Genomic DNA, 18,087 nt, shown 5'->3' on the forward strand with positions numbered 1-18,087 from the left:
GCTGATGAAGCTCTTACCGTTGTGCACACACACTCGAGCGAGAACAGAGTCCTTCCCATCTTTTAACTGAACAGGGATGAACAACTGCTCTCCAATTTGCTGAATATCAGCCAGGCTCTGAGCTGATTTCACATCTTTCTGGACTATAGGAATGGGAGTTTCTGATTGTGGATTAGTAAAGTATTTCAGGGTGTTTCCTTCCAGTGTGGAATACCACCTTAAACTGGAAGGAAGGTTGATTTTCAGAAATAGAGAGGACCCCCCATCACCAGTCTGTTGTCCTACTGCTATTACTGTCACGTCTGGAGTTTGGTTGTTCTGGAAGTGAAATTCTACTTGGTCAGATTTTTGTTCAACCATGTGGCAGGTGTCGTTTAAACTAACATGGTTGACACTCTGTTTTAATTTTATTGGTCGGCTAGTCTGGGTCCAGAGGACCTTGTTTACACAATCTATTAGGGGTGACAACCTTCTCAGGAGGTCATTCCCTAGTAAACAAGGGGTGCCCTCTGGAGTCACTACTATGACCGGGTGTTTCACCTTGTGTCGCCCAATTTTAATGTCCAAGTCTGCAGTCCCCTCAACGGGAATTTCCTTCCCGTCAAAGTTCTGCAGTTGTCCAGGAGGAGAGGAGAGAGGAATTTCAGTAATTCTCCCCCCTTCCTGCATTTAGTTCCTCAAAGGCCCTTTTGGACAGAAGGGTAGCTTGGGATCCAGTGTCCACCAGTGCCAACATTGTACCCTGCCCCTGTACTTGTACCGGGGCATAGTATCTTCCCTCCTTCTCCTCAAGGGGGCACAGATAATGCACATTTTTGGACAACTGGTGGGCTAACTTTCTGGTTTTGGACATTGCTAGCGAAGAGATTTGGGCAGAATTCTGTGGAGAGCCTTGGGAATCTGAAAGAAAAAGTTGGCAACTGGAGATCAGAGCCATTGTGGGTTCCCCTGATTCTGGTTCTGGGCCGCCCCCCCCTTTTTGGAGGCAGTCACCAGGATGGGTTTGAACCAGGGGATTTCGGTATTGCCGGTTCTGGGATGAGATGATGGGCGGCGGTAGCTCAGTCTACACATCTCCCCAGTCTGGATTGGAATCCCTTGGGACCCATTTTTCCTTGGGAGGAGTTCCCCCATCTCTGAAGGAGAAGATCCTTTTCCCAGGATCTTCTGAGGATCCCTCTCCCTCAAATTGGAAGACCTGTACCTCCTCCACAAAGTGGGTCTGTTTGGGTCCTTTGTTTCTCCTACCCCCCCTCTGCTCCTTGGGAGGCAGGCTTTCAGGGCAGGAGATTTTGTTTCCGGTTCCTGGTTTTCCAGGGGCGGTTTACAAGTTGGGAAGGAAGCTTCCTCCAAGGCTTTACACCCCCCTTCCCCTTGTGCCTCCTCCCTGGGAACCGGTGGGTTATCGGGGTGCTGCCCCCGTCATTGTTCTGGAGCACCAGGTCCAGAGTTTGGGGCATTCTGCGGTGGCATGCTCATCTGAGGGTTCTGTTGAGCCCTCAGTATGTGACCCAGATCCCGTGCCATATTTTGGACCTGGCACTCAAGTTGTGAAACCCGCTCAGGCTGATACGGGGCTCTATTTTCTCCCCTGGGCTGATCCCGGGAAGGGTAGCTATCCCTTCTCTGGTAATACCCCGGATTGGGAAGATTTGGGTACCCCTCCACCCTTGGCCTCCCCTCTCCCGGATTAGGTTGTCTGGGCTCAGGGAATTGGGGAAAGAAGGATGGATGGTTTTGGGGTTGGAAATTGGGTGGATACCTGGGGAAAAAGTTCTGCCCAGGATTTGGAGAATTTCTGCCCTCCTGTGGGAAGTTGGGAGGGAAGTTCCCTGGGTTAGGTGCTTGGCTGGATCCCCCCCCTTGGGCTGGAGGAGTCCACACATAATCCAGGATTGGTCTGTTTCCCTTGTAGCGGGGACTACATAGTCAGGGGGGCAGGGGACCCCATTTGTGGGACTACCTCCTCGACTCCCTGTCTGTGACTGGCCCGAGGGCCTTCTGGGCTATGAATTATTTGGTGCAGGCAGGTTTTTAGGCCCCCCATCTCCAAATCTAAAACGGGGGCAACCCTTACCTCTGCCACCTTGGCAGCAGCAGGGGTGCTGTTGGTTTTGGGGTTTTTCGGCGCATTATTTTTATTTTCGATGGGCTTCTGCACCTCATAGATCCGGGTAGCCTGTTCAATGACCCAGTCTAAAGATCTTTTCTCATGAAAATCTCTCACGAGCTGAGTCATTATGTATTTGGGTAAGGCATGGAAAAACGTATTGATAAATTCTCTGCTATCCGTGCGCACCCTTCAGGTGGTCTGCCCAAAAGCACGTTTTAATTCTTGCACAAACTCTTGTGGGGCCTGATCCTCCCCACATTGCAAATTGTAGGCTGCCTTGCGAGCCTCTTGAGGATTTCTATGAACAGAAAAATGTTTCAAGATGGCCGCCTTATAGGTGGACCATCTTAAATGATTTTGGTCCTCCAGCCCCGCAAAGAAACTGGAGCATTCTGGGGAGAATGTCCATTTGACGTACTGGATGCAGCTACTGCTGTCCTTCAAATGGAAAGTCTCCATCATTTGCTCATAGAGCTCCAAGTGTTCCCAAACGGAATACTTGGCGTTCTTATGATAAGGAGTGATGACACTCCTGATTGCCTTTATTTGTTTCAATGGGTCGTTAAGCAAGTCCCTTTTTTGCCTTATTGGCCTTTTTGGTTCGGGTAACCCTGGTCCATTCATCCTCTGACTCAGAAGCGCTGCTCCCAGAGGTGCCCGTCTGATCTTCCAGGTTTTCCCGGATTCTGCGAGCCTGGGAATGGCTGGCAGAATGTGGGGACTGGTCTCCTGTGTCCTGTGACACTCAGAGGAGTCTTCAGATCCCTCCTTGCTACCAGGATTTGCTGGGTATCCCCCCCCACTGACCTAACTGGGCAGAGGTTTTCAGGATGCCCTTAATGGACCTACTCTCCTGGGGTTCCCCACTAAATTGCACTGTGCTTGGGTGCCCATACCCGGATGCCCGCCCCTCCATTCCTGGGTGGTACTGGCCTATGAGCCCCATACTTTTAGCTGGATAGTAATCTGCCATCCCTGTGGCCCCGTGCTCACGTGCGCCAGGGAACATGGGGGTGGGAGAGTCCAGGGACTGGTAGAGGTGAAGGCCTCTGGCATTAGGGCTCCTGAGGTTATGCTCAGGAGTTTCTCTTTCCCAGCGAACCTCATCTCTATCCGCCCCTGTTCCCTGTTGCAATGCAAGAGCCTGCGCTTTCAGTTCCTCAGTTAAGGCCTTACTAGACTCCATCAGTCTCTCCTGCATCACTACCTGTTGCTGGAGCCTATCATTGTGCTGACAGAGAGCTTCATTTTCTCTCTGTGCCTCCTGATTGGTAGTACTGGGCCAGTCTCTGCTGCAGGAGGGTTACCGCCTGAGCTGTGTCCCTATTGGCCTGCTCCTTTCTTGCCAGAGCATCCTCCACCCTCCTGGTGTGCTCTAACAAGTTCTGGTGTTCTTTTTGGAGGTCACCCAGTCCCTGGAGGGCCAGGTGATTTTCTTCCATTTTCCTTTTTAAGTGGCAGACTTCCTGGCCTAAGTTATCCCTTTCCTGACTAAGAGCCTGCATCTGTGCCGCCAGGTCGTCCCTTTGCCTTTGGAAGGCACCAGCTTTCTGGCGCTCCTGGTCAAACTCTGCCTGGGTATCCAGGTCTTTCAAAATCAGTTTATTGCTCTCTGCCTTCTCCCTATCTAGGTGGCTTTGCAGGGTGACTACCTGCTCGGCACATGCCCTATTGAAATCTAATTGTTGCTGCAGCTTTTTCTGGCTCTGCAGTAGGGAGTCCAAACCTTCTTGGTACTCCTTCTGCAAGGCCAGAAATCTGGTATCCTGGTCCGCCTTTTCCTGTTGCAGCACATCCATATCCTCCTTTATTTTAGTGATGTACTGTCTGCTGTCCTTTTCTGACTCCTGGCTCCTGAGCAGCCTCTGCTCAGAAGAGTCCAGATCAGATTGGGCCTTCGCTAACGCCATCTGTTGCCTATTTGCCAGATCTTGGCCTTCAGCACATTTGTCCTGTATGGCTCCCATATATAGATACAAATATGCCGCTATCCTGGCAATCTTATTATGTTCATCTTTGGCTTTAGGGGCCATATATAGTTCACTCAGGGCCACATGTAGGGGATCCTGATCTCCCCATATATCTGACCCTGTTTCAGTGACCTGTTGTGCGATTGCCTGCAACCAGACCATTTGGTCCTGATGAGTCCACTCACCTCTCACAAATAGCTTATGTAAGAAGTGCTCTCTGGCTATTTTGATGTCTACCAGTGTCGTCATTCTGGAATTTGAGTTCCTTCCTGACTTACAGAAGTTTGTATTTTATTTTTGCAAAACAGACCGTTTCCTTAGAGCGTTCCTTTGAGGAGTGCTTTACAGCGTAAAACACAGCGTGGTGATCCGACCGGATGTATGTATCTTGTCAGTTAGCACACTGTATTAATCTGCACAAGTGATAGATCTAATCCGGAATCCCCGGCTACGAGCCCCCAATTTGTAAGAGGATTCAATTTAACACTACAGCTAAGTCAATGCCTAGTCTGGGATACTGAATGGAAACCCTTATTGATATATCTTTATGTCCAGTTCATGAGTTCTGGAGGATGACTACCCCTATATAACAACCCTCTCTTAGAATCCCCCTGACCCCACTGAGCCAAGAAGTAGTTCTGTTTTGCAAGTTTAAAAGGTTTACTTGAGAAATAAAACAAAATATAGATACCACGCTTTTATAATAAATTAATAATCAATATCGCCCTTATAAATATAATGTTAATCAACAATGGGTAATCTGACACTAGCACACTTCTTTATAATCAATGAGGAGTTAGTATAGGATGGATAAAGTAGCAAAAATACTTTTATGATTTCAAGGGAAAAGCAATGAGGAATAAAATGCAGTACAGAAATACTTGATATGATTTTAGCAAAAGATAAGATAATCACTTTTTCTCTGGCAATTCACCCCCCTCCCCTATGCAATGTAAGAAATGGAAGGAGATGGAAGTAACACACACAGTTCTCAGGAATGCAATCAAATACAATACGAAATTCAATTCCCACCCCAGCAAGCTTAGAGAAAACCGGTATGAGTTTTAAAACACAGGCCCAAGTGCTTTGAATGTGGTGGCAATGAAGTGAGAAATCTGCTGAAAATGCTTTTAATTCCCTTTAGGAGGTTCAGGGTGAGTGAGAGATACTTGGGATGAGCTCAGGCTCACTTTAGCAATGATTCAGGGATGGTTATTAAAAGGCAAACAATTTTTTAGCAGAGGAAAGCAAAGAGCTGCTATCTTTTTACAGGTAAAGAAATCAGGCCAACCGCAAATCGCGGCAAAATTCGCGAGTGCGTGAATCATGATTACGGCAAGAGTATAAGGAGTATAAGTCGGTTCTAGGTTCGTTGGAAAGCTGAGATTCTAAGCTAAGAAATTTCGTTCCTAGCCCAAACGGTCCCAGAGATACGGACGATTAAATAAAGGTCGTTTTTCGGATTTAAAGTAAACTCAAAATGACAGGTGACAGCTTGTAGCTCCAGAATTGACAGGTGACAGTTGTGCAGCTTTACAAATGACAGATGACACGATTTCTAGGAGGCTGTTCTACTTAGGTTAAAATAGTTTGGATTAGATTATTTTAACTAAGAGATTGGTTCTGCACAGTTCTGCTAGGTACTCACAATGTAAATTTGAAATAGGCCTCGCCACGGATCTGGTCAGGTTTTGGACTGGACTCCGGTTGGTCTCGGCACTTCACAGTGATCTGGGTCAGCTCTCTGGTTCTGCTCACAGCGGTCTGGGTCACTCTGGATCTCTGGTCTGGTTTCTGGGTCTCTCTGCTTTCTCTGGGTACAGCACTGCTTCTGGATCTTTCTGGCGCAGGGTTTCAGGGCAGAATCAACAGCTCAGCCCGGCTGTGAATAGTCTGCAAATGAATTTGAGGCCTGCTGACAAATACTTTTGCTTGCAGTGGGCCTTCTTGGTTCAAAGTTCTGTAGTCTCTGTTTAGCTTGGAAGTCTAAGTGTTGGATCTCTGGATGTGAAGTCGTCGGTCAGCATGCTCCGCAGCAAATGGAATTGAATGTCTCTACCTGTCCCAGCAGTCTCTTTTTATGTGTTTTGAAAATGGGTGTGTGCCTGGGCCTAGCTATGCCTGCCCCTCTCTACTTGTCATTGACCCAATTCTCCCCTCTCCCATGATTGGGTGAAGGAAATGGATTGTCGCATGATGAAGTCTGTTTATGGGTCAGAGGATCCTCCCCTGGTCAGTTTGCCCACAAATCTATATTTGATTCAAATACATCCTTCCCAGATATACAATTTGTTGAAATTACATGTGCACATTATATATTCCTTATGTTCCATGCTTGTCCGCCTCTGATCTTCCTGGGGGCTTGCATTCAAAAATGACAACATTTTGCGCTTTTTAACTGGTTTTGCAATATCGGACATTTACCCAAAATTACACACGTGTGCGCAAGGAGTATGGACATTAATTGATGAAGTGTCAGATTTTTAACATGCAGACATTTGGAGTGAGACCCTATTTTTCGCTAGCAACCCCCCAGAATACACCACAGGGTCCTAACGCCTCTCAAAATGTTCACAGAAAAATCACAAAAATAATGATATTACTTATATAATTCTGACAAGTCCGCACTATGAGTTATCTATCTTTTTAAAATTATGCCCTGGTCAAAAAGGGGTGTGGCTTCCCACATCACAGGGTGAAATAACTGGTTTATCCACTTCCCACAAGCTCAGCTGCTAGCAGAGGCACTGCCCCTCCCAGTTTCCCCTAAGAGGAAGCCACTTTACGGCCCCCCAATATAACATTTGCCTGAGTCCAGGACAGGCCTTTGTTCAACTCCCTGTAGTCCCCAGCTGCTCCACCCCTAATCTAATCAGAGAGGTGACAACTCCTTTTGGCAACGGGAGTGGCTGAGCAGGTTTCAACTCCTGTCGGGGGTAGTTGTCAGGCAGAATCCAGTTTCATTAAGCCAGGTTTCAGCTAAATGTCACTTTTTGTTCCCAGTTTTCTACATTCAAATCAAACTGACAATTTTTACATATACATTACATAATTACTTCCTTCAAGTCATTTCAGAATATAGTTTTACATTGTATCCACCTCTTAGCAAGTCTTTCCTTGGTCTGGTTTTGTTTCATTTGTTCAGTTTTACACAAAAGTCTGGTGGTTTTAAAACGCCGGCTTTCTGATAGTGGTGAGTACTGGTAATGCAACCATTTTTGGGATTAAGAAATGGAATTCCTCACAGTTCTGAGTTGCTTTTTTGGCAATCAACATTGCCATTCCCAATGGTTTCAGGCTACTGTGTGTGTAGCCCACTGGTGGTTTTAGGCAGTGACCTCCTGTGCTCACAACATAGGCAAAAATGGGTGGCAGCCTATTCTTCAGGTTTTCCCTGTGCACTCTCTGGGGAGTTCTGGCCATCATGATTTTTTCCATGCCAGTACTGCACAGTTTTATTGTAGGGCTTGGATGCATGGGTAAAAACATCCCACATTAGAGACCACCCAAGGTGTGCCTACCGGTGATAAAGGTGTTTCATCGAAAGTGTAGCACTGTGCCTTCTTAAGGGCCGTTGTGCAGGTTTGGAATGCACTGCCATCCACACTAAGAGGCACAACAACATTGTCCCTATCCCAGAGTCACTGAGTAAGTGTGTTTTATTTCTAGATAATGGTATTTCAGAATTGTATTCTGGGCAATGTTTTGGTCATATTTGATAGGATTCTTTGGATATGGGAGACTCTAATAGCAATATTCCTGCAATGGCACAGGGGGTCGTGATTGTGGGCAGGGATATCACAAGCCCGTGGATTCTAAGGCAAGTGCGTAGTCAGGGCTGACCTTAGGGCAGGGCCAACCAGGTGACCGCCCTCCACGCTTTTAGCCCCCTGCCTTGCCAAATTGGGGGAGTCTTTCAAGGTCTCCCCTGAGGTGGTGTAGTGGAGGAAGGCGCGGCATACAAACTATTAAAATGAAATGCGCCCGTATTCTAAAGCAGGGCACATTTAATAGCAATAGGGTGCTGATGCTTTTGCTGTTTAATGAAAAATGTGGTGCCCCCCCAACCCATGTGTGGGGGTGGTGGGGTCACATTTCTGTTTGGCTGCCCAGGACGCTGCCACCGCTGAGTGTAGTCAAGCATGCATTTATATTATTAAAGAACTTCTTTGGCATGAAATAGACTGGTTCGAAACCGCGCTCATTGACCTCAAGGCCCAAATCGACACTCTGGGAGATAATGGGAAAACTGCCTTATTGCTCCTCCTAGATCTCTCTGCAGCTTTTGTTCTTGTTGACCATAAAATCCTATGTAGGCACTTAGACTCTGCTGCCCACTTTTCTCAAGATGCTATTGGCTGGATCTAATCATTTCTGAGCAATAGATCCATGCACGTCTTTTCCACCACGGACTCTGCTGACTCCATCCCCATCACCTGTGGGGTCCCTCAGGGGTCATGTGTCTCCCCCACACTGTACAATGTGTTCACTAAGCCCCTGTTTGATGATCTCGATGATCTGGGTATCACCTACACTAACTATGTGGATGATACCCAGATCCTCATCCAGCTGACGGGAGATTAAAACAAGGATTTGGCCCTGGTGAACAAGGTGTACCTCATCATTCAGGCATGGATGGCCTCCCATAGCCTATGCCTGAATGATGACCGAACTCATCATCCTGGGATCAGCCACAAACCTAAACAAACTGGACCTCAACTACTCCAGCTTCAACATAGACAGCAACTCTATAAAGGTAGCTAAGGAAGTGAAAACCCTTGGCATCTACCTCGATTCCACCCTCTCCTTCAATAAAAAGGTCAGTTCCATGGCCTCCACCATAGCTTACACATGCAAGCTTATACGCTCAGCCAAACCCTTCCTCTCCACCCAAAGCTGCATTACTCTAGCCAGAGCCCTCATACTCTCAAAACTGGACTATTGTAACTCACTCTATGTAGGTGCCAACAAACAGATTACCAATAAAATCCAAATCCTACAGAACAATGCTCTCAGAGCAGTGCTTAGCTTCCCTAAAAGAGAACACATCTCAAATAATAGGAGAACTTACAACTGGCTCACCACCTCGGACAAAATCGCGCTTAAGGTAGCCTCCCTCACCCACAAATGCCTTAACAATGCAGCTCCCCGTTATCTAGCCGACAGAATAACTAGATACACTCCCAACAGACACACCAGAAATAGCAATGCTAACTTGCTTGTTGTTCTCAGATTCAAGCTATCCAAAATGGGCGGTAATAGCTTCCATGTGAAACCAGCCCAACACTGGAACACACTACCACCCTCCGTTAGATCACCACAATCCTACCACCAATTTAGATGTAATTACATCCAGTGGCTAAAGAACAAAGACCAATAACTGACACCTCTGTAACTACTGCAAATTTTCTTTCAACATGTAACTCTCTCGTAATTGTAATTGTACTCCTTGTAACTGCATCTCCTCAATGCGTCCTTTGTATAAAAATGTAAATAATGTACAGCACTGTAACTACGTTGAGAATATACTTGTAATGCTTGCGCCCTCATACCTTCTGGTCCAGTGCGCCACATAAATAAATAAACAAACAAACAAACAAACATGCACAAAGTCAAAATGCTGGTGGTGCTTGAAAGAGACCAGCCCCAACCTCCTTTTTACAGTGCACACCTGTCATCAGTTTCGCTGCTACGATAGGGAGCATCTAGAAGCCAGGTACTTGGCACTATAAAACCCATTTAGATACTCATTCATCTAGTGCTGAGGCGTCCTGTGGAGAGAGGCAAGCATGCCCTGGCGTGTCTGGGCTCGCCAGGCAACAGACAGCTATTACGATTCTCTAAGGTGGAGTAGGAGGCAAACGGATCGAATTAGGAAGAAATACTGGCGAGAGAGAACACTGCGGTGAGGAGACACATTTCAAGAGAGCTGACCATGGATGTATAGCCGCGCAGTGGCCTACAGCAGTTAATTGAGGTCTGTGGAAGTGGGCAGTACCCAATATCTTTTTTTTTTTTAGGTTTTATTGGTTTCATGCCAACATATAAAGAAAGGAAAAAGGAACCTTTAACAGTTTTACATCCCCAAATCAGCTTAAAACATTCAACCTACTTATGACTTTCATCTAACTTAAAACTGAGAATTTTCTCACATAAAAAAAAATTCAGGTTGAAAAAACACACTTCAGTTTTCACCTAAAATACAAGAGAGAATTTCCCTAAAGTAAACAAGAAGAGAGAAAAAATACAGTACAATTGACCAAACCCGTTCTTTCCCCTTAAGGCCTAGGAGTAAATCCATGAATTTCAACATTCCCAATACCGGGGCCACCCTTTCCCCCATCCCAGTATCCAGCTGGGGCTAAGAGCAGGGAAAGCCATGTTTCTTATAGCCCTGGCTCCTTTCAGGAATGGGCCTCGTGATGAGGGGTGACAAGGAACACTGCCACTCTTTGCAGCTTTCCCCAGGATGAACCTAGAGGAGGCAAGAGTTATAAACTGTTCAACAAACAAACGTCCTTCTGTGTGTGTTCTGCTGCTTAGCAATGTATTGGAACTAGGGGTGTACCGAACTTCGGCTTCGAGTAAGTATTCGGCCGAATTCTGGATGAAAAAAAGCTATTCGACACTCTCATTTGAATACAATGCAACAAGAACTCAGAAAGGCAAATATGAACTTCAGTTTGCAAAACTGAATATAATTAGACCAGACAAATTGCTATCACACAGCTGAAAAAATATCTTACATTGTAATCTGCTCTTGCGGGCATGTTTTGTTACAGATTTGTAGACAAAAAAGGTGCTAATCTTTTATACTTAGCCTACATCCATACAGGAACATCTTTTCTTTTGGCGAATGTTTATATGCAATGTGCACTTTTTTCGTTTGGAAAAAGCAAACTGAAAGAAATGTGCATAGATACTTTCAGTTCCTGTCAGATCACTTCCCATTGCCTACATCATAGTCCCCCCCTTTTCTTTTTTAAGGACTTGAGTCCTGAGTTTAACATTATCTGATATTTTATCAGGAAATTATAAGTTGCATATGTTTGTGTATTGACGTGAAAGAGTGGCTAGGATAAGTGAAAAGTGAACAGCATTTGTTTGGGTTGGGTGAATAGTCGTGAGATGTAGTTCACAGATTTCAGATTTCCTCTTGACTTGTGTCCTGCATGAGCCGACATGAACCATTTTTTACATTTCTATGTGAGCTGCAAAGAAGTTTCTAAACTCGACCACATTGACTTTGCAACTGGATAGAGAATGCAATGCATCTGATTCACAAAGGCAGTCCTTTTGCATTTGTGAAGCCTCCTACTTTAACTGGCACTGAATATGCAACAATTTTCTGTACATTTGGTCCCTTCATTTGGTTAAATCTGCTTTATTTCTGGCTTTTATAATTTAAATAAAGATGCTACATTAATTACATTGAAGAGAAATAAAAGTATAGAATGCATTTAAAATGGTGCTTTATTTGTTTTTTTAATAAGTGTGTTTTTTGAAGTTTGGAACATGATTTATTAAATAAAGCAACTATTCAGCTTCATATTCGGCTTCAGCTGAATAGTTGACAAACTATTCGGTATTCGGACGAATACTAAATATGCTATTCGGTGCTGCTCTAATTAGAACAGAGAGAACCTTTGGGAACGTGTCCAAATTCAGACCAGTTCAATAATATTCAAATTACAGCATTAAAGCCATTTCTGCAGTTACCCATTTGCTTTTTGAATATAAATGCTTAGAATGTTGGCTGCAGTTAATATCTCCACTGATGGGAATGTCCATTATATAGCTGGTCCATATCTGATTTTTAGTAATGGCCTGACATGCATAAGTGATTGCTGTATTCCTTGATGACTAGGACCACAATGACAGAAATTCCTTCTTCATCACTCTTTCTTGCAGATGAGAAAGTGGAATCGTATGAACACCTGGCCCTGAAGGTTCTGCGTTCCTGGTCTGATCTTCCGGAAGTTGGGAGTCAGCTGGTTCCAGAGCACATTGAAACAAGGCCCCTCTTCCACAGAGACAAGCCAGGCATGGAGCAGGTACAGATATGTTTCCTTCCACTTAGTGTGACTTTAGTATGACAAGTAAAGCATTGCTACAGAGAGAGAAAGAGGGCGTTAGGAACAACACCATTCCATTGCCATGGCAAGTGGCAAAATTGGGGCATGCATTCACTGTATCGTTATTTGTTTTTTGTCTATGTTTAGTTATAACCACCAATTAGACGTTGTTTTATGAAATTTTAGCCAATCGGGGGTGAGAATGTAGGGAAGTTCTGCTTCCCTGTATGTACACACACTCTGCTCAGGCTCCCGTGAGATGGTGCTTCGAGGGGCATCCAAGTTGGTGGAGCAGGAGCATGCCGGTCCTGTAGCATCATCTCTGATGAATCAGGCCCTTGATTTCAGGTTCCCTGCTGTCTACTTCCCAGGCTCCACAGGGAAGGACGTACAGAGTGGTGGCAAGCTCCCTTGCTGCTCCAGCCGAATCACTTCGCGAGGAATGTCCAGTACTGACACTCACGATGCAGCATGCTCTGGACTAAGGGGCAAGAAAGCAAATGTGTTCCCCCAAGCGCACATCCAGTGAGCACATGAAACAATGAACACTCCCTCAGCTGCTTTTTCCAGCTGAGGGAGTGCTTCTGGGATGGTTGAACTGTCAAAGGGAAAGCCTATTACCCTTTGACAGTTCAGTTCAGTTCCCCAGCTGCACATGCTCACTGAGCCATGAAAGACTGGGGCGTTTTGCTTCACCAGCATTACATAACTCATTGGAAATGCTGGCTGGGGCACTGCATGTCTGTATGTGCGAGGGGGAGCTCCTGCACCTCCTCGCATATACGGATAGAGCAGCCTGGAACAGGGTGTTTCAGCATCCACACCCAGGTCAATGCAGAAGGCACACTTATGTTAATTGTTTTTATTTAAACATGTGTATGGATGCGTGTATGCTTGTGTTATGAGTGAGTGTATGGTGATGGATGCTCGTGTGAATGATAGAGTGAATGCTGTATGAATGTGTGTATGTGTGTGTGTGTGTGTGTGTGTGTGTGTTTGTTTTGGTCCGTTGAGCTGATTTTGGGAAGTGGTGGATAGAGGTGCGAAGGAGGGTTGTACAACAAAGGCATTTAAAAAAAGCCTAAATGCCTTTGTTGCATAATCCCCCTACCCACCCGCCAAAATCAGCTCTCCTTCTGAGGCACTGTGGAGCCCAGGGGACAGGGGTGGTCTTTTTTTACTGGATTTCTATCATAGATGTCCAGTGAAAAATACCATGCTTTCCCCCTTGGCACCCCAGCACCTTGCAGACACACACAATCATGTTGATTGTGTTAGGCCCAGTGTGGTCCAGGGGACAGGGTTGGTATCTTTTTACTGGACATCTATCATAGATGTCCAGTAAAACATGTCCTGCCTTCCCCCGGGTCCCCCAGCACCAATTGAAAACTGTTTGGCTATTTACCCATTTTCTTTTTTTAAGTATGCTCTACAATGCAACATTTTTACCCATTATTTAAAAAAGCATTCACGGGGAGAAAACCCCTCAACCTCCCTAGATTGGTCAGGCTCCCTCACTGCGCTCAGTTGCTAAGGTATTTTTGGGGGAAATAGTTATGCCCCTCCACTTAAAAAATTCACTAGCCACCACTGGCCCTGGGACTGTCTTGGGAACGGGATTGGGGGAGCCCACGGACTGTGGTGGGAGCAGGATGGGCGGGATACATGGGATAGTAGGGGGAGCAGGGTGGGGAGGGCCCAGGGTGTGTGATGTGGTGGGGAGAGCCCAGGGACATTACTGGAAGTAGGGTGCAGTGATGGCTCGCAATACATACTGTCCATTTGGCATTTTTGGGGGGGCTTGGCCTGCCCAAATTTTGCTCAGGGGGGGGGCGATGCCAAAAATGTTTGAAGACCACTGACGTAGGGGCAGAGGTCCAGGGAGTGCTCATTTCTATTTTCACATGTACTCCTTCACTCTTAATACATTACTTTGGGCATAGTCACATAGCACCGTCTATTCTTCACTGTGACCAGGGGGTGACCATGTCCATTGTCCAGCAGCTGTCAACATTCCATTAGGTCCCTATCCCAGTTGCCATGGTCCAATCCTGTCAGAGTGTGTGTCTGTGTGTGTGTGCGTGTGCGTGTGTGTAGGTGTGTGTGCGCATGTGTGTAGGTGTGTGTGCACGTTTGTGTGCGTGTGTGTGTGAAGCTCCTGCCACGGGAAGGTCAATCGTAGAGGAGGTGGAAATTTGCTAGGATGACGGAGATGAATAGAAGTCGTTTTACTTTATCAATTACTGATTTTGTATGTCTACCAAAACTAACTTACAGACATGTTTAAAACGACTTTACTTTAAAACTACATTATTGGTTTTCTAGGGCTTTTGCATTTACTGCATTCAAGCCTACAAATGTAAAATCAAATAAACGACTATAAATGACAAACTTACTGCCATTTAAGAAAAGGTTTGTTTTATTTAGCCACTGCAGAGCATCACTGTCTGCTCTACGTCCTTTCAAAGCTTCCCCATATCTGGACTGACCAGAGCAGCCCCCATTGGCGGCCCTTGGAATAAATGGTCGATTTCAAGTTCCTATGATTTGATTGGATGTCACGTTATAGTATTTGATCGCTGTAAAGGTCTAAAGTGCCCGCCTTGTGTAGCTGAGGGAAAAGTCATTCCAGATCATGGTCTGAAAGGAAGAATACATTGCACTCAGAATGATCGAGTTGTTGCAATGTTACGAGACAGGCCAATCATTTTAGCAATATGCTACACGTCAGTGGCTTGTTTGGTCATGTGATGATTTGCAATGGGTGATGCTGCACACAATGAGCCGGGGGTAATTAGGTGGTAGTGTCCTCAACCTTTCTACCCAAAATAATGAATGTGCCTTCCATTATAGTGGAGCCAAACCCAGCCGAATAATGACCTGAGTGCTCACTTAGCTGCAGGCAGCAGCTGAGAAAACCCTCTAGGGTTGGATGTGTTGTGGTGGAAACAAGGTTTCCCCTTTTGTGGAATATAACTCAGTAGGTCGAGCCCTCGCTGCTAAGGTCTGTGTGTGATCTGAGGATCGCACGTACGAATTCCAGCCAACGTATCCTTTCAACTTTCCAAGGTCGATAATTGAATACCAACTCTGGTGCGGTAATGATAATTGTGTATCAACATTTTCTATGTACAGAACTTTGGTGAAAGCGCTATGAATAACGATTATTATAATAGCTGTTCATGCGCATTGGCCTATGCAGGCTGAGATAGCTCAGGACAAAAAATGAGTCTGGGGCGATGAGTTCATGGCGCTTCACTGTGAATGCCAAGAACCAGGGCTTAGGAAGAGGTTTCCATTGCTTCCAGGCTACGGAGTGTCCCGGCAGGCTTTCCGTGGCACCATGCGAGGGAGGAAGTCTGGAGCTGAGGTAGAACGTAAACGAACAAGTAAGTGTGTGTGTGTGCGTGCGCGCGCGCGTGCGTGCGTGTGTGTGTGCGCGCGCGCGCGCGTGCGTGTGTACGCATGCATGTGTGAATTGCTGTGGGGAAGTGGAAGGAGGAAGGGATGTAGATGGAGTGCCACAGTGGATTACTGAAGGCATGGGCTGTGGTATGCAAAGAATTCAAGTTGTGGCCAATATAATGTTTAACATTTAAAAGTACTAAAAAGTATGTTTCTTTAATTGAAGCTGAGCCAGTGCGCATTTTTAAACTCCCAATGTGTGTTTGGAATGATCTTCTATTCCGCCTACTTTGACGGAACGTGTGCCAGGCGACGTTGGTCCCAACCAGGAAGTCAATTTTGTCATGTACAGTTACACATACTCATTCTGAACAACTATTCTTTAAAATGCAGACTTGCATCACATTTGACCAAATATAACACCTTCTATTAATGAAATGATTTACATATGGTGAAATATATATCATATGATATCTAATGTACATAATAACTTGCTTGTTTTCTTTAAAGGGTCGTGTGCGCATGTGGGTGGACATGTTTCCTACGGATATGCCTCTTCCTGGACCCCCTGTTGATATTTCACCCAGAAAACCTAAAGGGTAAACCAGCTCTTCATTACTCCAGTAGCTTTACTGCCCACGTATACATGCCAGCCTCTTACGTTATATATGCATCCATTTGCTATATGTTGCATTTATACGAGGCCATCTGTGAAATGCAGTAGCTTTGTGGGACCACAAGTTGGGTGGGGGAGGGAGGGTAGTGCTGACTTTCACAGGCTTGTACCATGCAAGTCAGAGAAGTGTCAAGGGTGGCGGGGGCGGCGGGAACGGGTAAGGACATGGACAGTACATGCAGGCTCACACAAAAACATTTTAACAACATTAAAGGCCATGCGGAAGAGCAAGCAGATTTTACACTCCCATGAAGCACCATAGTAAGCAGTGTGTTAGGTACTAAGAGACGAGTCAGAATACGAGGTATAAAGCACAAAGCAACACATACTAGACAACAGAAGACAGGTAAGTACCGGCCCGTGTGAGGGGCAGTAGGAGAAGCCCGGCACCCAAAGGCACCGGTCCATGGTGTAATTGACCAGTTGCAACCTAAGAGAAGTAAGACTTTATCTGGAGTGATGAACGCTTATTTCATCCATGAGGCGAGACGGGAGAGGGTTGCAAAGGCAGGCACTAGCCTCACCAAGGGCCCTACACACAAACATTTCCTTCTTAGGTCGGCAAATAAAATGGCACCTGGATGAGGCAGATCTTAAGAGCCTGGCCAGGCAATATTTATTTACCTTTCATTCAAGGTATCCAGGCCCATTTCCCCGTAGGCGCAGGGGGATAATGGCGACAGTTTTAAAGGAGATCTAGGTGGCAACCAGGAGCCACTGCAAGGATTCTTAGGTGGGTGTAATGTTTTTCGTGGGTCTAATACCAAGGATGAATCAGTCCATTTTTTATTTTTGATGACCTGCAGGTGACGTAGAGCAGACATCAGGAAATATATAGGCATTCCTTCAATCCACCATGTTCACTTGTTATTGACAATGTCCTTGAAGCTGTCAGGGAGCAAGGAGGCAACAGAGGCTGTATACTTAGTCGTGAATCAGGTCTCTGTTGGTTCTATGTGAGGATGTATTTTATCAAATTCGAATTCATCTAATTTCTTTTTTACTTTTGGATGCAAGTATATGCAAATATATGTGGGGGAAACGCCCTGCAACACCCCCTGCCTTCCCCCTATCTTAATTATCACGATTACCCACCTCTCACATATATTTTTACAAAATCCGCCCAAAGAAAAATGCGACAAATTCGGATTTGACAAGATCTCCTAGGTTGTAATCTTCCTATCCCATCTCGCTTAGGCCAAGGAAGGTGATGATATGCTCCTCAAGCAAGTCATTCAGGCTGGAGACCTTCCTGTTGTGAGACCCACAGTTTTTACCATGAGATACTTGAGTCCAAGAGACCGATGGCTGGGTGACAACTGGCAGCAGAAACCTTGGGAGGAGGGGGTCATTAGGCCCATTCTGCTGACGGTGTCGCTGAACAGTGCAGATCACTGGCCTGGAGGTGGTAAAGCCAAGGCCACTTTCAGCACCGGGAGTAAGGATGTGAAGATGAATGTTGACAGGATGGTGATCACAAGCAAGCAAGTCCAACTGGTTGCCTTGGGTAATTATAGTTAATTCGTGGAGACATTATGTACCATTTTAGTGCTAAGTGAGGGGCCAGCCAGATGCCCCATCTGGTGCCACAACTTATCTCAAAAGACACATAGGATGCCAGATTGGAAAGCATGAATGATTGGCAGCACAAGCGTAATAGGAGAACATCAGAATGTCATTCACAAGTTTACATTGCTACCCACAGTAGCCACCCAGGGTTATATCTGTAGGCAGCCTTTTTACATTTCTCATGGGCAGTTTAGATGTACAGCCAAGGGGGTAGATAGCAGTAGCAATTGATGAAAACCCTCTCCCTCTGCACTTATTCCAAAAATCTACCGTCATCTC

General features: G+C 45.8%; 1 protein-coding gene across 1 annotated transcript in view; it reads left to right on the top strand.

Annotated features, from left to right (window-relative positions):
• The window catches only part of FER1L6 (fer-1 like family member 6), a 1,078,814-nt gene that overhangs the window by 900,588 nt on the left and 160,139 nt on the right, over positions 1 to 18,087 (top strand). Inside the window, exons 35-36 of the mRNA XM_069621590.1 lie at positions 11,995 to 12,137; positions 16,074 to 16,162. Of these exons, the coding sequence (XP_069477691.1) occupies positions 11,995 to 12,137; positions 16,074 to 16,162 (232 nt within the window). The remainder of the gene's footprint in view (positions 1 to 11,994; positions 12,138 to 16,073; positions 16,163 to 18,087) is intronic.

This window comes from Ambystoma mexicanum, chromosome 5q (genome assembly GCF_040938575.1).
Source record: "Ambystoma mexicanum isolate Mex_15411 chromosome 5q, UKY_AmexF1_1, whole genome shotgun sequence".
Lineage (NCBI taxonomy): Eukaryota > Metazoa > Chordata > Amphibia > Caudata > Ambystomatidae > Ambystoma > Ambystoma mexicanum.